We start from the raw sequence: 23041 nt of genomic DNA, 5'->3' as shown, positions 1-23041 counted from the left end.
CTCTTAATTAAAATTCATTCCATACTGAGGCAAAATCTCCTAAAATACTTCACTTTTTGGGGATTATGTCAAAAGAAGAAATGTTCCAAACCAAATTTCATTATGAGTGTCTCAACAAAAGAAATTTGTAGCTATAATATTTACTTCTGTCGTTTTTATACCCTTCACCAAATAATCCTCGAAATAATCATTTTCGATCCCAAAAAGTATCTATGTATATCTCCTTGATAAGCATGAAGTTCTGCATCGATATAGTCAAGTCCGTCCGTCTGTGAAAATCACGCTTGCGTCCGAACGGATTGAAGTAGGTGGATACAATTTTAGTCAAATGTATTTTAATTCCATAGCACTGTTGATATTTCAAATGGGCTATATGAATTTCTAAGGTCTTGACCACATTTACACCCACCGAATTGGTTGTAATTCAGAATTTTGTGTTTCCAGGGGCTGGATTCTTGTTCTATGAAAAAATGAAATGAAAAATATTTCCTTTATAATTTGTTTCATTTGAGAGATTTTTCCTTTATAAAAGTTTTCATTTCATATTTTCATAACAGAATAGAGCCCCAGATCTTAGAAATAGTTTCTACAAACAATTTATGACAGTGTGTCAGTAAGTTTGTACGCACGCAAGCTACAAAACAAAACCAAATCAAAACATTTGCTCTGTTTCGTATGCTCTTGCTTTGTGTTCGGGTCGTGTGTGTGTGTGTGTGAAGTGCCGAAAAGCTTCGTAACCAGCGACAACTGTATAAAGTAACGCACCGAGTTAAGGTATTTTAAGGGCCTTGGCCACATTAGCGCATTGAATTGGTTGTAAATTAGGTTTTTATGTTTTCAGATGTTAGAAAACATTTTTCATAAAAGACTACCTCTATAGGTCCACGCTTGGGTATAGCACTCATATAACGCCATCACCCGATTTCAGTTTTTATACCCTCAGCATTTATGCTATAAAGGCTATATAAACGTAGATACGACCAAAATTGTGCCTTATCGAAATAATGGTTTTAGACCCCATGTATGTTTGGACGAAATCCGTGTCAGACAATTTAGTGTCGATTTAGCCATGTCCATCCGTCTGTCTGGCTGAAGCGCACGATAACTCTTGAACGGATCAACCGATTCGGTACAAAATTTTACCTTTTTGTTCAAACTCAGTTTAAGTTCGAAGATGGGCCATATCGGACCACTCCCTCGGATACCTTCCCCTCAGGAGTTCAACATTAAAGTAACTGATTTGGTCCATACTTTGCACATTGTAAAAGTTCTACCAAACTTAGATCAGGTTCGAATGTGAATTACATCGGTCTACTCATGCGGCTACTTACCACACAGCATTTGTAAATTTTTTCGGAAAGTGCAGTTTAAGACTTGCTCTTCCATCGCTTCCATTTTTTTGCAACAGGTTGTTCTCGGGACCCTGGAAGCTGTAAAAAATCTCTGCGGCCACCATGTGTAGTGGCTGGTGCGCACGACAACTTTCGAACCGAATACTGCGTTATTCCAAACTTTGCATATCGAAATATTTCGAAAATGGTGCTTATGCTCACAAAACTTCCAACATTTTGTCGGTAAACTGATACGGGCGATATCTCCTGAATGGAGCAATCGATTTGGTCCAAACTTTGGATCGTTTATGTTATTTTCGAAAATGCATCATATCGGTCCACTCCTTAGGGTACCTCTCTCAAAAAATTTCACATCCCAGGTTTTGTAAGGGATTTTTGGCAGCCGTAACTACTCACAAACCCCCTTTCTTCCCCATTATTTTTAGAAGGGCATGTCGCACTCAGTTTCTAGTTATTTTATGGCCACTAGAATAACTAGTTATTCTGTGGCCACTAGAAGTTGAAAAGTAAGGTAAAAAAAATTATATTTTTAGAACAGTTGATGTAGAGAATTTGTTTTTAATTTCATCACACTTCTTACTTTTATTTTACTTTATTTTATTTCGCTGTCTGCCTGAATTGAACCCACGAACCCTCTGATTTCTAGCCAAAGACACTACACACTGTGCCACGCACACGAATTTTAAGGGTTGCTCAAGAACTTAAATGTGCAGTGCACATGTGCACCACGAACTGTTATTTTTTATTAAGGGAATGACTTTTAAAATAAGATCCAAAATGGACAATGTCGGCCCATACTGTCAGTTATTTCATCCGCAACACTTTTGAGCTTTAATCCAAATCCATATTATTGTCGTCAAGTTCATACGTCTAAAAAGAGCCACAAATTCTGAAAACACCCTTAATACACAATTTTTGCAGAAAAGGATTTTGGTTGTCTAGTAGGGTTATGACTTTTCGACATTTTTTCTCAAAAATGATTTCCTTTAGCACGGATGAACGAACTTTTGCCTATTAATCACAAAAATAACATTTATTCCATAGAAAAATATAAAAAAGTTCACGCACAAATCGATACTCATAGAAAAACACGGTGCTCTTGAATCAAATTTAAATGGAAGGTGCTTACACCTGGGAAGGTTTTGCGGATTCTGAAACTACAATGTTCATAGATGAGAAAAATCAAAAAACAAAAAAAAATCGCCGGAGCGCTTTTTAAATAAATCGCGATTCAAGTTGACATTTCTAGGGGTTGTTTAGGTTTTTGCGATTTTTCTTGGAAACCGCAAGTTTTTTCAAAATGGGAATAAAGAAAATGTTGTAGCTATCAAAATTCTCTACAAGATTGGCCTTAATGATATTTTCGTAGGTTTCACAACTTTTGAGATATAGAAGTTGAAATTGGGACAATTCAAATTCTATTCAATTCTGTATCGTCTTCTTATAAAACAATGTCATGACTGCAACTTCCCAACTTAAACGTATATATCTAAAAAAATGGTACAACCTAGGAAAAATTACATCAGCCAAACAGGTAGAGAATTTTCACAGCTATAAGATTTTCTCAGGTCCCATGCCGATAAGACTTGCCGTATTCTAGAAAAATCGCGAAAACCTAACAAAAAACCTAAAAATGTAAACTGAGCTTCTTTATCTCAAAAATGGTACAGCCTGAGATAAATCATAAACGTCAATCCTGTAGAGAATTTTCACAGCTACAACATTTTCTTTAGCTCCATTTCGATTGGACTTGCGGTTTCCAAGCAAAATCGTGAAAACATAGGAAACACCTAAAAATGTGAATTTTGACCGCGATTTATTTAAAAATCCCTACAGCGATTTTTTCTTGTTTTTGGATTTTTCTCATATATGAACATTGCTGTTTCAGAATTCACAAAAGCTTCCCCTGTGTTAGCGGTTTTCATTAAAAGTTAGTTAAGGCGCATCCTTCATGACATTGTTTTATAAGGGGGCTATACAGTCAAAGATGGTAAAACCTACGAAAATACCGCAAAGGTGAGTCTTGTAGAGAATGTTCATAGCTACAACATTTTACTCTGTCCCATTTTCATAGGACTTGCGGTTTCTAAGCAAAATCGTGAAAACCTAAACAACCCCTAAAAATGTCAACTTGAATCGCGATTTATTTAAAAAGCGCTCCGGCGATTTTTTTTGTTTTTTGATTTTTCTCATCTATGAACATTGTAGTTTCAGAATCCGCAAAAACTTCCCAGGTGTAAGCACCTTCCATTTAAATTTGATTCAAGAGCACGGTGAAAAATATTTGTTTTGAAAAAATGTGTGAAATGAAAAAATAACATTTTCTCAAAAATGTTGGCTCTAACGTTTATTTGTATATCTGCTTACTGTGACTTCAAAAAATTGTCAATAATTTTGATAAATTCAAATAAAATGGTTTAAAATGGTTTTGTGCGTGAGGTTTATTTCGCCGAATCACCTTATAATTAAAATTTGATGTAATCTTATGTAAAAACTCATAAAGCTATGATACGGGGCTATGAGGTTGTAAAAAAGTCATAACCCTATTGTCTAGTCGATATGGCCACAAATAAAAGTTTTAATTCACACTGGCTAAGGGTATATCTCTGTCGGTAAAGCCGACTGATAGCCTCGTATTTATAATATTTGTATAAATTAACCGATGTTGGATCAGATTTTTTTCTCGACCTCATATATAGTATTTTCCGATTTTAGATAATTTGAATTGGGTGAGTAGATAAAGTTCGTATGAACTGCATGAATTCTATGGGTTCTTATTTTGGACTCCCTGAGTTGCTAAGAACTTCGAGGGTTTCTATGGACTCCCAGAGTTTTTTGAATACGCTGAGTTCCTTTGAACTCTTAAGAGTTCCTCTAAACTTCCTTTGTATGAACGGTATGAATTCTAGAGTTGGGTAATCTAGTTCTCGGAGGTGATCGATCTTTCTAGTTTCTTTTCCCAAAAGGATTTAGTTCCCTAATATAGTTCCGAGACCGACACAGTTCAATAAATCTTTCGCTTTCATCATTCTTTTTGTTATAGTTCTAGTTTTTTCCTGAACTACACAACTCTAATGAATCCTATGAGTTCCTATTTTGAACTGCGATGATTCATTTGAACTCCCTGAGTTGCTGTGATCTTCCAAAGTTTCTATGAAGCCCAAGAGTACCTTCGAACACTCCATGTTACAAGAACTCCCTGTACCCCCGTGTTTTTTTGAATTCGTCGAGGTTTTATGCTCTTCCTGAGCTATTACGAATCATGTTAGTATTTTCGAACTTCCAGAGTTCCTGAGAATGACCTGAGTTCCTGTGAATGACCGGAGTTCCTGTGAACTCACACAGTTTTCCCTACCATTCTTATAACAATCTTATAACCTCCAAGAGGTGTTATGAAGTCCAGATTTCTCATGATCTTCAAGATATATTCTGAATTTTTCCACTTACCAACAGTTTTTTTATTTCCAGGGGTTTTATTATTAGTTCTAGAGTTTTTATGAAATTACAGATTTTTTTAATTTCTACGAAATTCATGTAACTTCTCAGAGTTTCTATGAACGCCCTGAGTGTTCGTTTACTCACAGAATTTCTATGAACTCGTAGACATCTTATGAACTCCAAGCGTTCTTATTAATTCCCTGTGTTCTTTTGGACTCAATGCTTTTTTTTGACTCTCCGAGGTGTGGGACTCCTTGTGCTCTTATGAACTGCCAGCGAGTTTCTAGGAATTTCTTTTTTAATTATTGGGTAATTTTACATAGTTATTGGCATTTTAAAAATTAATTCGAACTCGGTGAATGCATTAATAATATATTCCAAATTTCAAAAAACATTCTCCTTTTGCCTGGTGGGTATCTTTGCAATGTAGTACAGCGTATGATTAAGATAACAACTTCGTTAATCATACGCTCTGGCATACAATCTGTCTTTAAGAACACTAAGAACTTTATTTCCACTTAAGCATCATAATGTACAAAACCTCGTACCCATTATTACCGCTCATTGTTATTGACAGTTATTGTTGTGGCCAAAAGTGATGACACGTTGGACATGGACAAGTTCAATGTTGTCAACACATAACACAGAGAGAGACAATTAATAATACAACAAAAGGCGTGTAAATAAACAAACATCGGTCTTATTGGCAACAATTTCAATTTGCGACATTTTGTTGGCTTGTTATTTTCTTACAAAACTTGACAAGTTATGAATTACGGTATTGAATACAAAGGACTTTATTTCATTAAATGCGTCACTTGGAAACTAAAATGATGATGAATTTGACTGATTTATATTTAAAGGTTGATCCCCACTTGGAAATTTCAGAAAATCGAAAAAAAAAAATTTTAAAGTAGAAGTAGCATAAAATATGTGGTAAAATTTTCTAGTCGATTGGAACAATATTGTGTGTTTTTATGCAACATAGAAACTAACAAGTAAAAAAGTATAAGTCGGCTTTGTCGACAGAGATATACCCTCAGCCTATGTGAATTGGGACTTTCATCTACGGAAAGATCGAATGTATTTAGGGTCTTTTCAGAATCTTGTGGCACTTTTTGGGCATTTGAGCTTGCCGAAAAAAATGTGTATTAGGATTAAAGTTCAAAAGTTTTGCGGAGGAGGGAATGGACCGACATTACGGAAGTAATTACGGAAGTGGATCTTATTTAGAAAGTCATTTCTTTTCGATAGATATCGCGCCCGCTAGTCATTTCAGTGGGTTATCGTACACCTGCTGGACCAGTATGCCAGGAAGCATGGACTTGTCTACGGAAAACATAATATGGCTGTAAAAAGGACCACAAAAATATCATCGGTATAAATTTGCAAAGGATCTCCGAACAGACCATAAACTGCATTTGGACATAAATGTTGAACTTTTGTGGGTGAGGTATCATAAGGAGAGGACCGATATGGGCCATTCTAGAAGTTAAACTAAGTTTGGAAAAAATATGACGAAGGCCAAATTTTGAACCAAATCAGTTTATAAATTCGAGAGTTATTGTGCTCTTCAGCTACTACATATGGTGCCATAGGGGGTTTTTAAAACTTACAAAAACTGTTACCGTCGGAATTGAGGCTGCGAATGCAAGTTGCTTCAACAAAAATCAAAGTGATTCGAGAGCAGGTCTTAAAGTGAACTTATCCGAAATTTTGTGTGGGAGGTACCCGAAGGAATGGGCAAATATAGTCCATATTCAAACCTGATCTATATCTGGTAGATATATTAGGATGCGTAAAGTATGTACCATATCGATCCTTCCCTGCAAGAGTTATCGTGCGCACAATTTTTCCGAACATTTTTGAACTTTTGTGGGGGAAGTACCTGCAGGAGTGAACCGATATAGCTTATCTTCGAACTTAAACTAAGTTTGGGCAAAATATTATAAAGGCTAAATTTTGGATCGAATCGACAGATCCGTTCGAGAGTTATCTTGCTCTCCAACCACCACACTCGGTGTCATAGGGGCTCTTTGCAACTTTTAGGCTATTTTCTCAGGAAGTATGGACTTGCCTCTGATGAAACTTGTACCGTCGTATGGGGGTCAGTGAATAAAAGTTGTTGCAACAAAAATCAAAGCGATTCGAGAGCAGGTACTCGAAGGCGTGGGCCGATTGGGTCCATATTGGAACCTCTTCTAAGTTTGGTATAAATATCACGATGTGCTAAGTATGGACCAAGTCGGTTATTTCCTTCAAGAGTTATCGTGCGCAAAAATTTCCCAAACATTTTCGAACTTTTGTGGGGGAGGTACCGGAAGGAGTGACCAATATAACCCATCTTCGAACTTAAACTAAGTTTGGACAAAATATTGCGATAGCCAACTTTTAATAGATAAAGAAGTTCTTGAGGATAACCTTGGGAAACTCTGTAGAAATATAAGGTTTGCTTTTCAGACGTCGACAGAAATGTTTTATTCCTGACTTAACCTTGAGCCTATATAAATATCGATTATCGCTTTAGAACAGTGTGAGGCAAAACCTCTCATGCGTACTCTCAGTGAAAGTATAACACAATGTGATCTCTTAACCGAAGACTCCTATTGCCTCTCTTTGCTAAAGAAGATCTCATTTATGCTTGACCTCTCGATAGGGTCCAGATAGGTTTTGTATAAAATACCATCTGGTTTTATATAAGTAGAAATCTATAGGCCTTTCCGATATAAAAGAAAACCCAGGGCCCAACTGTATAGACTTTAATGTACTATGTTGTTGCTTTACACTAATTTATTTGCGAATATGAATGACATAAAGTAATATAGTAAATATTAACTTCCTTAAAAAGGTCTCTTTAAAATTCATTTGAAATTGTTTCCACTTATTCTTGTCTGTCTGTCATCTAGTGCAATGACTAAGCTGATTTTTTGTAGACTACCTTGTATGGAAGTTGTGGGGCAGTCATTCATATTAAGACACATTGTGTTTAAGTTATTGCTGGGCACTTACTTGGCGCTGATAGGCTTATGTTTTTTTGTCGGTAATGCTTTGACCCACAAAACCATAAAATGTAGTTTAAGGTTTTTGCCCCCCTTCTCTCTTCCTCTACCATTCGTCTACTATTCTTAAAGACCCTTTTGAGATGGCAACTGGTGGGTATATGAGTGTCATATCATATCATTTTTCTCTCAAACACATAATAATTGTACAAACATATGGCGAAAATCTTATGTCTACATAAATACACAGATCATGTGCCAAGATACACACGCACACACACTCGAAAACCAACAAGTGGCAAAAAAAAACAGTTTCATTAGTTCATTAACTTGGAGGCAAAAAAACAGAAAATCTAAACCCAAATAACAGCAGCAACAACAGCAAAATTTAAATTAAAGTTAAATTGCCATAAAACAATAACCTCAATTTGAATACTTAGTGGATGGGTTTCAAATTGTTAATAGATGTGGTTGATGGAGGTGCCTTCTAGCAGCCCCCTTAAGAATTATTATCTCCCTTCCCTCTCTCTCTATCACACTGTCTTGAACATGGTGAATGTTGGCGCTGTTATTGCTGCAACAGAGCTTAATTATTGTTGTTTATTATCTATCGTTCACTTAACTGCTCTTGTTTGGTGCCTCAGAGAAAACTGAGAACCCAAGTTTTAATGGGCAACAAGTTCAAGTGCATCGAATGTTTTGAGTTTTCGGACATGAGACACTTTGTTTGATTAAAAAACCAACAATCATATTATGCAACACCTTTGGGTATTTAATTTTGTTTAATGCCAATTTATATGGGTTACGAACTTGTGGCTACCTCCAAACCAATTAAATTGGGCCATTATTTTTTATAGGAATCACTCAGTTATCAATTATTGACAGTTAATTGAAGCTAGAGGTGACTTGTTAGTGATGAAATTGAAATTTATTTTTGCAAAGAAAAATTCTACGGCGCAATGTTTGCTATTTTTTATTAGCGGGAACTATAATAATCAATTCCATGTTTTGCAATTAAAAAATCTCATAATAATTAGTTGTTAAACTGTTTCCAAACAGATTTGTGTACAGAATGGAAAAAATATTATATTAAAAGTTAAGGGCCGTAGTTTATGCTTAAGAATTAGCTAAGGCCTGTAGAATAAATGAAATTAGCAGGTGGGCTTATAAGGGTCTTATAGCAATAAGTGGATCTACATCGAACATTTTCAGCAAGGAGGTTTTCAACTACTAGAGAAAGCTAAATGTAAATGGCAAGTTTTAGCTATTTCGATTTGAATGTGACTAAAACTTTCAAAGTACTGAAAGTCGAAGACAATTTGCAGTTATATGTGGACTATACCAAAATATAGATCTATATTGACAATATTCTTAAAAGATGGAACTAAAATCTTCAAAATTGCAGGAAATCGGACAGTTCTATGACGACAATACCAAAGCATGGTTATCTACCCTTAGGGAAGAGCAAAGTTCAAAGTTCAGCCATTTCGATTGGATATTACTGCTAAAACTTGTAAGGACAGAAAATCTTGCGGTACCGTTCTATTTTAGCTTTATCAAAACATCGACTTATATCTGCAATTTTCTGTAACTTTTTAAAGGGTCGTCTGGAGAATAGAAAGCCTCTTAAGGGACCGTCTATATACAGAATAGAAGACCCTTTGCTTTTTAAGCATTTTTTTTTTTTAAATAGAAGACCTCCAAATGGAAGACCTCCAAATAGAAGACCTCCAAAGACCATTCAAGAGCTGTTCTGAAATGCTGAATACCTGTTAAAATGTTCTCGACAGAACATAAAACCTCCTTTATAATCTACTTTTGATTTGTAGATGTAACAAGTAAAAAAGTATCAGTCAGCTTTGCTGACAGAGATATACCCTCAGCCTGTGTGTATTGAAACAATTTTTCCCAAAACGTATGTATTTAGGGGGTTTTAAAAATTTTGGATGTATGAACCAACAAAAATGTTGATTAGGATTAAAGATCAAAAGTTTTGCGGAGGAGATACTTAAAGGAATGGATCGACATTGACCATTATGGAAGTGGATCTGCAGCCACTACATATTGTGCCATAGGGGGTTTTTACACCCGCCGGGCTGTTTGCTCAAGAAGTATGGACTTGCCCCTGAAAAAAATTTTACCATAGTAATTGAGGCAGCGAATGCAAGTTGCTTCAACAAAAATCAAAGTGATTCGATTGCAGGTCTTAAAGTGAACTTATACGAAATTTTGTGTGGGAGGTACCGGATAGAGTCGACAAATATAGTCCATATTTGAACCTGATCTATATCTGTTAGATATATTAGGATGTTTAACGTATCGACCAATTCGGCCACTCCATTCAAGAGTTACCGTACGAAAAATTTTTCCGAAAATTGTTGTACTTTTGTTGGGGAGGTACCTGAAGGAGTGGACCGATACGGCTTATCTTCGAACTTAAACTACGTTTGGACAAAATATTACTAAGGCCAAATTTTGGACCGAATCGGCAGATCCGTTCGAGAGTTATCTTGCGCTCCAACCACCTCACACGGTGTCATAGGGTTATTTTGCAACTTTGGGGCTATTTTCTCAGGAAGTGTGGACTTGCCCCTGATGAAACTTGTACCGTCGTATAGGGGGCAGTGAATACAAGTTGCTAAAACAAAAATCAAAGCGATTCGAGAGCAGGTCCTAAACTGAACTTATCCCAAATTTTATGTGGGAGGTACCCGAAGGAGTGGACCGATTGAGTCCATATTGAAAATTTATCTAAGTCTGGTAGAAATTTTACCATGTGCAAAGTATGGATCAAATCGGTTACTTCCTTCAAGAGTTACAGTGCGCACAAATTTTCCGAACATTTTCGAACTTTTGTGGAGGAGGTACCGGAAGGAGAGGACCAATATTACCCATCTTCGAACTTAAACTAAGTTTGGACAAGATATTACGAAAGCCAAATTTTGAAACGAATCGGTTCATCCGTTCAGACAGACGGACGGACATTTCTAAATCGACTCCAAATTGTCTGAAACGGGTTTCGTCCAAACATACTTGGGGTCTAAAACCATTATTTCGATGAGGCACATTTTGCCCGTATGAAAGTGTATATACCCACGTTAGCATAAATGCTGAGGGTATAAAAAGGGGCTTCACTACAATTAAGATCCTGTAAAAGGGTATTCTAAAGAAATGGATAACTGTTAAAAGTTTTTTCCCCATTGAATAGAAGATTTTTTGCTTCCAAGGCTCTACTTTCGAAAACAAGATATCTTTACTGGAATTGTAGTCCTCTAAAAATGGTATTCTAAAGAGCTGAAGAACAGTCAGGGGGTCTTCTATAGAACATACGAACTCCTAACTGATCTTATTTCGATCTATAGGCCTATTTAATGACCTTCTATTCAAGAATATGCCTTTTATATTTTCTTTAATGGAATCAAATACCTCTAAAGTTTTATTTTCTATAGTACGAGTTCTCTGAAATGGCCTTCTACGGAATAGAAAATTTCTCCGAAAACAATTATTGAAACCTCCAAAGGTTTTCCTGACCTCTTAAATTATCTTCTGTAGAATAGGAAACTTTTTAAAGGACCTTCTAAAGAATGTAAGACATATTTTTTAAATAAAACAGCATGTCCATTGCTTCTAAGTCTCTTCATTCGAAAATAGGACCTCTTAAGGGGTCTTCAGTAGAATTAACGTATTCTGAAGAGGTTTCCTAAAGAGATGAAGAACTCTTAAAGGGTCTTATATAGAACATACGATCTCCTAAATTATCCTATTTCTCATCAGTAGACCTATTTATTAGGCTTCTTTCCTTCTTTCCAAGAAAGTACCTTTTATATTTTATCTTATGGAATCAATTACCTCTAAAAGTGTATAGTACGAATTCCCTGAAATTAATAGAAAATTTCTTAAAAAAATATCTACTGAAATCTTAAAGGGGTTTCCTGAAATTTTAAAGGGTCTTCTATAAAATAGAAGACACCTTTAAGGACCTTCAACCTAATGGAGGACCCTTGATGGAACAGTAGATATTTTAAAGGGTCTTTTTTGAATAGGAGCCTTTAAATAGAAATTTTTGACCACTCCGGACAACAAAATGAAAAGTAACATATTTAATTAATTCTCTTTCGAGTTGAGCTGTTAGGCCTTTAGGATACATTGAAAAATTAGGAGTCTACCGAAGTCCCACGCATCCAACCATTACACTACGTTTCACGGGTGGTTAAGCCGATCTTCAGGTGTATTAGGATGTTGCTGTTGTTGTGGCAGACGAAGGCAAAGCTTGGAAACTAGTATATATATCGAACTTCATTAGATAAATGTGTATGCGAAATTATGTCAGTTAATTGAAATTCCAAACTTTTCCTATAGTCCTGATTGGTAATCCCATTTTTCAATGTTCACAAATACTATAGTAAGTTTTATTCCTACCTCATTAGTAATTGCTCTTCTATATCAGAAGATGGCCTTTGCCTTAATAAGGCAAAAATAGAAAATGTCAAGGTTGCCGGCGTCTTAGCGTTCTAAGCCACCATCAACTTGTCAAAAACTTTAGTAGACGATAATTGATAATCAAATCAACAAAATCTTCTGATATAGAAGAGCGATTACTAATGAGGTAGGAATAAAACTTACTATAGTATTTGTGAACATTGAAAATGGGATTACCAAGCAGGACTATAGGACAAGTTTGGAGTTTCAATTAACTGACATAATTTCGCATATACATTTATCTAATGAAGTGCGATATATATACTAGTTTCCAAGCTTTTCCTTCGTCTGCCACAACAACAACATCCTAATACACCTGAAGATCGGCTTAACCACCCGTGAAACGTAGTGTAATGGTTGGATGCGTGGGACTTCGGTTTACTCCTAATTTTTCAATGTATCTCTAAAGGCCTAACAGCTCAACTCGAAAGAGAATTACTTAAATATCACTATAAATGGTCTTCGCCTTAATAAGGCAAAAAATAACAAATAAAATACCTGAAAACTTAAAGATACCTGAAATTGGGCGGTTCTGTTATATTGGGCCATTCCAGAACGTGGAAATATCTATGTCCAGAATTTTTGGAGAAGACATTTTTTGATCACTAGGAAATAAGAATTCAAAATAACATATAATTGGGCCGAAGGCGTCGATAAAAATTAAAAATGCATGAAATCGGCTGGTACCGTCATAGGGGGTTATTCCAAAACGTGAAACGAAGACCATAATTTTTGATGGAGAAGTTTTTTGGCCACTTCGAACTCTAAATGACAAATTACATTCAATTTGGGCCTAATGCGTCTATAAAAACTTAAGAATGCTAGAAATCGGGTAGTACCGTTATATGGGGGCTATACCAAAACGTGGACCCATGTCAACAATTCTTGGTGGAGAAGTTTTTTGACCGCGTCGAACTCCAAATGCCAAATTGCATCCAATTGGGGCCGAACGTGTCGATATAAACTTCAAAATAGCTGAAATCGCGAGTTACCGTTATATGGCGGCCATTCAAAATCGTGGTCCTTTGCCAACAATCTTTGGTGAAGAAGTTTTTTGACCACTACATAGAAACTAAAAATGACAAAAGGAGAAGGTTTTTGACCATTTAGAATTCTAGAATGCTAAATTACATCCAATGTGGGCCTATCGCGTCGATAAAAACTTCAAAATAGCTGAATATGGCATACCAATACGTGGACCGCTATCCATAGTTGTTGATGGAGACATTTTCTGACCACTTCGAACATTAAATGCCGAATTGCATCCAATTGGGATCGAACGTGTCGATAAATACTTCAAAATAACTGAAATCGTGAGTTACCGTTACATGGTCCTATGCCAACAACTTTTGGCGGAGAAGTTTTTTTGACCGCTAGAAACTGAAAATGCCAAATAACATCCAAATTGGGTCGAACGCGTCGATAAAAACTTCAAAATATTACCAACCGGGTGGCACCGTTATATGGGGTCTATTCCGAATTGTGGACTTATATGGGCAGATTTTTTTATCTCTGAAAACACAAATTCCCAAATTACGACCAATTTAGTGATCAAATTGGACAAATCCCAGCAAAAAATGGAAGTTGTTCAATTGGAGTTATGATTTCACAACATCTTTTGATGTAGTCCAACAGAGTTATGAAAAATGTACTCCGTTCGATACATTTTATAAGCAGTTGCTTTAGAGATCCCTACAAAACAAAAACAGTTGGTTGATCCCTACCCGTCGCTGCACTTGGATTAAATGGAGAACGGAGGAAGTACACTCAATTGTGATTAAATTTAATGGAAACTTTTTAAATTTATGTTTATATAATAAAGTTCTTCTTGTTTTACACAAATAATAAATTAATTTTATTTATTCTGGGATATTTCGCAATAGCTTGCATTTTTACTGCATCTTTGGATTGATTAAAAACACAATCCGAAGAGTGCCTTTTAAATTCAATCCAAAAGACTACATAAAAAGTTGTGATTTGGATCGAAAACGGAGTGCATCCTAGCTGTGTGCTGTGGAGGCAAAATGGAGTGCATCCTAGCTGCGCGCTCTCTTGTAAAATTCATAAGTGAATCCATAGGAAAAGATGTACTCCAACTGCAAATGTACTGTACACTTGTAGTGATTCAACTGCATCCGCGGATGCAAACTTTTTGCTGGGATACCTTAAAAATTCCTTAATGTGATGCTTCGGGTTATATGGTGCAATTACAAAAACCTTTATACGTTTTGGTAGAAATGTCACTTTGAATGGGGAGCCGTGGACATATAAAGCCCATTTTCAATGCCAAAAGTTCTACGAACCTACACTAGATTTGATCTAAATTTTATTCACCTACTATGATTTCCACAAACGATGTTCCGGTTTCACAGGAGGATGCCCGAGAGTTTCCTCTTTCAGCACATATATACTTTTGTAAGAGTACCGTTCCGTCCGTTTAACACTTTTTTACATGTTTTGAAATTACATGGGTAAAAATGTTTGTTTTTTCCATACCGTTTCCCACATAAATTATAGTTTTTTCACACAAACGGAAAATTTTTAACATATGAGTTTTTATAAGAGTTTTATGCAGCCCAAGTAGTATTTTTTTATTTTGAAAAAAAAAAAAACAAAATTTGTTGAAAAAAAATTAACAAATTTTTCTCAATTTTTTTTATAATTTTTTGTATTTTTATCATTTGTTTATTGGCGTCTGTCTGACCTGTTTTAAATAGTTAGAACATATGAAAAACTCAAAAACAATCATATTTTTAAGCAAAATATGAAAAAACTCAAATTTTTAAAAAAGAATTATGAAAATATCTCTATCCCTTCAAAAGTTGCAGAGTTTTGACCAGAAAAAACTATTATACTATATATTTATATTTTATATATTTTATATATATTTTCTGAACCACTGTGCGTCATACGTTTCCTTTGGTTTTCCTTAATGGCGTAAATAGTGCTGATTTGTTAATATGAGTTTGATGTCTCAAGTGGTATTGGTTGTATGTTCCGTCTATTAACATAATCACAGTTTTGTTATAACATTGGATTCTCAGGAAATAAAACCCTTCCGGAAAAATATCGTTCCAAAAACATCCAATCGTTTGGTAGGACCACTATTTTCTTCCTATTTATACCCTACACCACTATGTGGTAAGGGGTATTATGTGTTAGTGCATTTGTATGTAACATACAAAAGGAAGCGAGATAGACCCATAGTTCCTTCTAGGGATATACATAGAATCACTTTTTGAGTCGATTTATGCATGTCCGTCCGTCCGTCCGTCCGTCCGTCCGTTCGCAACGTACAGGTCGCATTTGTTGACCGATTTCGCTGAAAATTGGGGAATACCATTTTTTTAGCCGTCGGAAGATCAAGTTCGAAGATGGGATATATCGGTCCACGTTTTGGTATAGCCCCCATATAACGGTACCCCCCGATTTACGGTATTTTGACGTTTTCAGCTACATTTTCAAACCGATTTGGCTATAATTTGACATTTAGGGTTCTTAAGTGTTAATAAACATATATAACAAAACTTGTGGACATAGGTCCACGTTTTGGTATAGCCCCCATATAACGGTACCCCCCGATTTGCGGTATTTTGACGTTTTTAGCTACATTTTCAGACCGATTTAGCTATAACTTGACATTTAGCGTTCTTATGTATCAATAAACTTATATAACAAAAGTTGTGGACATAGGTCCACGTTTTGGTATAGCCCCCATATAACGGTACCCCCCAATTTACGGTATTTTGACGTTTTTAGCTACATTTTCAAACCGATGTAGGTATAATTTAACATTTAGAGTTCTTAAGTGTCAATAAACATATATAACAAAACTTGTGGACATAGGTCCACGTTTTGGTATAGCCCCCATATAACGGTACCCCCCGATTTGCGGTATTTTGACGTTTTTAGCTACATTTTCAGACCGATTTAGCTATAACTTGACATTTAGGGTTCTTATGTATCAATAAACTTATATAACAAAAGTTGTGGACATAGGTCCCCGTTTTGGTATAGCCCCCATATAACGGTGCCCCCCGATTTACGGTGTTTTGATGTTTTTAGCTACATTTTCAGACCGATATAGCTATAATTTGACATTTAGGGTTCTTATGTATCAATAAACATATATAACAAAACTTGTGGACATAGGTCCACGTTTTGGTATAGCCCCCATATAACGGTACCCCCCGATTTGCGGTATTTTGACGTTTTTAGCTACATTTTCAGACCGATTTAGCTATAACTTGACATTTAGCGTTCTTATGTATCAATAAACTTATATAACAAAAGTTGTGGACATAGGTCCACGTTTTGGTATAGCCCCCATATAACGGTACCCCCCAATTTACGGTATTTTGACGTTTTTAGCTACATTTTCAGACCGATGTAGGTATAATTTAACATTTAGAGTTCTTAAGTGTCAATAAACATATATAACAAAACTTGTGGACATAGGTCCACGTTTTGGTATAGCCCCCATATAACGGTACCCCCCGATTTGCGGTATTTTGACGTTTTTAGCTACATTTTCAGACCGATTTAGCTATAACTTGACATTTAGGGTTCTTATGTATCAATAAACTTATATAACAAAAGTTGTGGACATAGGTCCCCGTTTTGGTATAGCCCCCATATAACGGTGCCCCCCGATTTACGGTGTTTTGATGTTTTTAGCTACATTTTCAGACCGATATAGCTATAATTTGACATTTAGGGTTCTTATGTATCAATAAACATATATAACAAAACTTGTGGACATAGGTCCACGTTTTGGTATAGCCCCCATATAACGGTACCCCCCGATTCGCGGTATTTTGACGTTTTTAGCTACATTTTCAGACCGATTTAGCTATAACTTGACATTTAGCGTTCTTATGTATCAATAAACTTATATAACAAAAGTTGTGGACATAGGTCCACGTTTTGGTATAGCCCCCATATAACGGTACCCCCCAATTTACGGTATTTTGACGTTTTTAGCTACATTTTCAGACCGATGTAGGTATAATTTAACATTTAGAGTTCTTAAGTGTCAATAAACATATATAACAAAACTTGTGGACATAGGTCCACGTTTTGGTATAGCCCCCATATAACGGTACCCCCCGATTTGCGGTATTTTGACGTTTTTAGCTACATTTTCAGACCGATTTAGCTATAACTTGACATTTAGGGTTCTTATGTATCAATAAACTTATATAACAAAAGTTGTGGACATAGGTCCCCGTTTTGGTATAGCCCCCATATAACGGTGCCCCCCGATTTACGGTGTTTTGATGTTTTTAGCTACATTTTCAGACCGATATAGCTATAATTTGACATTTAGGGTTCTTATGTATCAATAATCTTATATAACAAAAGTTGTGGACATAGGTCCCCGTTTTGGTATAGCCCCCATATAACGGTGCCCCCCGATTTACGGTGTTTTGATGTTTTTAGCTACATTTTCAGACCGATATAGCTATAATTTGACATTTAGGGTTCTTAAGTGTCAATAAACTTATATAACAAAAGTTGTGGACATAGGTCCACGTTTTGGTATAGCCCCCATATAACGGTACCCTCCGATTTGCGGTATTTTGACGTTTTTAGCTACATTTTCAGACCGATGTAGCTATAATTTAACATTTAGGGTTCTTAAATGTCAATAAACTTATATAACAAAAGTTGTGGACATAGGTCCACGTTTCGGTATAGCCCCCATATAACGGTACCCCCGATTTACGGTATTTTGACAGTTTACCTACATTTTCAGAGCGATTTAGCTATAATTTGACATTTAAAGTTCTTAAATGTCAATAAACTTATATGACAAAACTTGTGGACATAGGTCCAAGTTTTGGTATAGCCCCCATATAACGGTTCATTTAAGTTCATATTTTCGTATAGCCCAGATACCTCCGAACTAGCTGTTAATGACATTTGAAGTTCCCACGTTATGTACCGATTTTCGATATTTTGAAGATTCTAGCTAAATTTTTTAACCGAATTAGGAGTTATTTGACATTAAAGGCTCCCATCAAAAACTGTCAACATAGGCCCATGTTTTATTATAACCCCTATATAACAGTACCTCCCAATTTCTAGCCCACCAAAAATTGTCAACATACATAGTTAGATATAGGCACCATAAAAAAGGGCCTCCCGAATAAAGCATAAATGTACATAAACATTATCTAACATTTTAACGTACCCACTTAAAGTTGGGGACAGGAATGAAAAGTAATTATTCCATTTTAGTTCAGAATATTTTATGGTGTAGGGTATGAAAAGTTCGGCCCGGCCGAACTTAATGCTTTTTTACTTGTTTTTTTTTTACGTTTTTAGCTTATAAAGTGTTTGCTCTGGTCCAAATCCGATTTTCTGAGCATTTTAGCTGGAAACAGTGTTCCTGGATAAAAAAATATGCCACTCCATTTTAATTTCAAAATAATTGATTATTAACAATTTTCTTGGTAACACGCTATCATACTTATCGCCTCTCTCTCTCCGTCGTTTCTTTCTAGATAATCAGCCCCGGAGCGACGCAGATCGTTTAGATGGTGGTTACATAAACAATGCCTATCATTACGATGAATTAGATCACAACTACCTCTACGGACAATTTGATGCCAATGAAAACTACAACATGGACGACTCGCAGCATAATCCCTATGAGGATAGTGTAGAAGGTGGTGAATTGTGTGAGGATCGTGATATACGTTGCATACCGGAATTTCAGTTTTCCATGGTGGAGTCGGAATTCGATGAGGCCCTAAACATACCCGATTCTGTGACCATTATATCCACGGGTGGTGATAAACCGGTGTTGGTGGAGCGCAAAGATTGCACCGATGATGATGACTACGACGAGGATGAGGTGGTGCTGCGTAAACTTACCGAAATACCTTTTACTCGGATCTATTCACCAGGCATTAAGTTTACCTCGTTTCAGAGGAGGGTTTTCATGCCCGGCACCGAAATAACTGTGCAAATTATTGACATAGAGAGGAGCGTAACCACGCATCTGTTGAATCCTAATTTGTAAGTAGTGTAGGTCTGGCCTTGTCACTGAAGGTAATAAAATGAAAACTTTTCTTTTGCAGATATACCATTGAGCTGACACATGGACCCTTTTCCTGGACAATCAAGAAACGTTACAAACACTTTAGTACCCTGCATCAACAGCTGAGCTTGTTCCGCACCTCCCTGAACATTCCCTTTCCCATGCGTAGCCATAAGGAAAAACGAGCCACAATCAAAAATGCTGCAATCCAAATGGCCGATGAATGTCGGCTGAAGGAACTGCAAAAATCTTCCAGTTTTAAGCATAACGCAAACAAAGCCCGTGTCGAATATGACGCTTCAAGAAACTCCCAACCCCAATCCCTGCCCATGACACCAGTTTACAATAAAAATGTTAGCATTGTTGAGGATGTGGGTAGGGGCAGTACGCGCAAGAAACGGAAAAAACGTAAATTGCCAAGATTTCCCCAGAGGCCGGAGTCATTGGTGACTGTGGAATCTATGCCGGTGAGGGTAAGGCAATTGGAGGAATATCTATACAATCTGCTGAACATTAGTTTGTATAGGAATCATCATGAGACGGTATGCATCCGCTTAACATTCTGCCGAACACACTTTACTAATATTTTTGTTTTTGTTGTAGCTAAATTTCGTAGAAGTCTCCAACGTGTCCTTTGTGGATGGTTTGGGCATTAAGGGCAAAGAAGGACCCATCCTTAAACGCACCGGTTCAACGCGACCTGGCCAGGCCGGTTGTAATTTCTTTGGTTGCTTCCAGCAAAAATGTTGTGTTCGCTGCAATTACTTCTGTTCGGATGTTCTCTGCGGCAAGTGGCGTAATCGTTGGTTCTTTGTCAAGGAAACCTGTTTCGGTTATGTACGACCCTCAGATGGCGTTATTAGAGCTGTGATATTATTTGATACGGGCTTCGATGTCTCAACGGGCATCTATCAAACCGGCATGCGTAAGGGCCTACAGATATTGACCAATAATCGCCACATCATTTTGAAATGTTGGACCCGAAGAAAATGTAAAGAATGGAATGATTATTTGAAGCTGACCGCCAATACAACAGCAAGAGATTTTACAGCGCCCAATCCTCACAATTCTTATGCTCCCGAACGGGCTGACATAGAGGCTCAATGGTTTGTGGATGGTTCTTCGTATATGTCCATGGTGGCAGATGCTTTGGAGGCAGCCACCGAGGAAATTTACATTGCCGATTGGTGGCTAAGTCCGGAAATTTATATGAAAAGGCCGGTTATTGATGGTGATTATTGGCGTTTGGATAAAATTCTATTGCGGAAGGCCGAGGAAGGTGTAAAAGTGTTTGTAATGCTTTTCAAAGAGGTGGAAGTGGCCTTGGGTATTAACAGCTACTACAGCAAGCAGAAGCTGGTTAGTTTACATGAAAATGTGAAGGTAAGTGGAGAGGTTGGACTTCAAATAAAGTGATGCAAAGATATCTTTTTAACTTGACTTTTTTAATTTTAGGTCATGCGCCATCCGGATCATGCCAGAGCGGGGGTATTCTTTTGGGCCCACCATGAAAAAATTGTGGTTGTTGATCAAACCTATGCCTTTTTGGGCGGCATTGATCTTTGTTATGGCCGCTGGGATGATTATCGTCATCGTCTCACAGATCTCGGTAGTATTTCAACATCCTCCGCTTCGGGAAGTACACGACGCCAGGGAGGATTTTTCAATAGAGATGAAGTTGACTCGGCCTTTGGTAGTCAAAAATCTTCACGCCACATCAATAACGAACTGCAAAGCGCCGAACAGGAAGAACTTAGTCGAGAGGCAAGTGAGGAAAGGCTGGATCTACCTTCACTTTTGCCCGGAGAAAAACTAATGATTCCAAATATGGGTTTACTTCCGGTACCCTTAGATGAAACTTTGCCCCATGAGGGTATGAAACTTAACACTCCCGAAATGGAACGGAAAAACATGTTACAAAATCTCAAGGATAATGCCATGAAGAAGGGCAAAGATTTGGTTAATCGTCTCACCATGGCCGAGGCTGGTGATAAGACACCGGATATCCTAAAAGATCCCAAACAATTGGTGTTTAGTATACAAGAACTAGAAGAGGGCCGCAAAGCCGCCCTTGAAGAACCCATACCATTTCAAAACGAAGTTCTGCATGATTTCTATGGCCAGGCGAAATATTGGTTTGGCAAAGACTATTCGAATTTCATTCTAAAAGATTGGATAAATTTGGATACACCATTTGCTGATATGATAGATCGCACCACAACACCGCGTATGCCTTGGCATGATGTGGGTATATGTGTTGTGGGAGCACCCGCCCGCGATGTAGCACGCCACTTTATTCAACGTTGGAATGCAATGAAATTGGAAAAGACGAGAGACTCGCCCTCCTTCCCCTATTTGATGCCAAAGAGTTATAAACAAATTAAATTGAATCCAAATATTACCCTAAGACGTTCACATCGGGTATCGTGTCAGTTGCTGCGGAGTGTTTCGTCGTGGAGTTGTGGTTTCATTGAACAGGATTTGGTGGAACAAAGTATACATGAGGCCTATATCCAAACGATCACGAAGGCTCAACATTATATCTATATTGAGAATCAATTTTTCATCACGATGCAATTGGGCGCCACCGGGACACTGAGTAATGTACGAAATCAAATTGGAGAGGCATTATTTAAGCGGATCGTTAGAGCGCACAAGTAAGTTGAAAGATGGAGACACATTAATATGCAAGAAAAAGAGAGAGAGACGTTAGGTAGAAGCCTTCACATTACGAACGATTTCCAATCTATAGGATACCTCCAAGATAGAATCTTTTTCCGAAATAGGTATTTTATGGAGAGGTCTGACCCAATATGGGTCATATATAGAATACCCTTTGTAGGGGTTTCTGTATCTAGAAGGCCTCCTATAGGGTCTTCTGTATCTAGAAGGCCTTCTATTGCTATCTTCTATTTATAGAAGAAATCCTATATGGGTCATATATACATAGATGGCCTCCTGTATGGGTCTTCCGTATCTGGAAGACCCCTATAATGAACTTCTGTGTCTCTAAAACCTCCAAAGGAGTCTTCAGTATCTAGAGGACCTCATATAGAAGTCTCCTGCATCTGGAAGGCCTCCTATTTGGGTCGTCTGTATCTGGAGGACCTCCTATAGCGGTTTTATGTATATAGAAGACATCCTATAGTGGTCTTCTGTATCTATAAAACCTCCTGGAGGGATAATCTATAAATAGAAGGGCGTCTTCTCAATCATGAAGACCTTCTGTTGGGATCTTTTGTAACTAGAAGACCTCGAATAGGGGTCTTTTGTGTATAGAAGATCTCAAATAGGGATTATCTATATCTAGAAGGCCTACTGTAGTGGTCTTCAGGATCTAGAAGACCACTATAGGGACCTTCTGTGTCTCTAAGACAACGTAAGGAGGGTTTCTGTATCTAGAAGACCTCCTATAGGAGTCTCCTTTATCGAGGAGACCTCCTATAAGGTTCTTCTGTATTTTTAAGACCTCCTAAAGACGTCTTTTGTATCTAGAAGACCTCCTATTTGAGTCTTATTTATCTGGAGGACCTCCTATAGGGGCCTCCTGTGTCTCTAAGACCTCCTATAGGGATCATCTGTATATAGAAGGGGGTCTTCTCAATCGAGAAAACCTTCTATGGGGGTCTTCTTTACCTAGAAGTCCTCCTGTAGGCATCTTCTGTATCTAGAAGGCCTCCTGTAGGGGTCTTCCGTATCTAGAAGATACCCTATAGGGGCCTTTT

At 37.2% G+C, this 23041-nt stretch overlaps 1 protein-coding gene across 3 annotated transcripts in view; it reads left to right on the top strand.

Annotated features, from left to right (window-relative positions):
- Positions 1-23041, top strand: part of Pld (Phospholipase D) — a 54727-nt gene that overhangs the window by 29640 nt on the left and 2046 nt on the right. For all 3 annotated transcript variants that reach the window (XM_073957978.1, XM_073957977.1, XM_073957976.1), the window contains exons 2-5: positions 18778-19294; positions 19357-19858; positions 19920-20699; positions 20772-21973. In XM_073957978.1, coding sequence (XP_073814079.1) covers positions 18900-19294; positions 19357-19858; positions 19920-20699; positions 20772-21973 — 2879 coding nt within the window. In that variant the 5' untranslated portion in view covers positions 18778-18899. The remainder of the gene's footprint in view (positions 1-18777; positions 19295-19356; positions 19859-19919; positions 20700-20771; positions 21974-23041) is intronic.

Source organism: Musca autumnalis, unplaced genomic scaffold (assembly GCF_047663935.1).
Source record: "Musca autumnalis isolate F117 unplaced genomic scaffold, ASM4766393v1 scaffold_5, whole genome shotgun sequence".
NCBI classification, from domain to species: domain Eukaryota; kingdom Metazoa; phylum Arthropoda; class Insecta; order Diptera; family Muscidae; genus Musca; species Musca autumnalis.
This window is presented reverse-complemented; position numbering and strand designations above follow the sequence as displayed.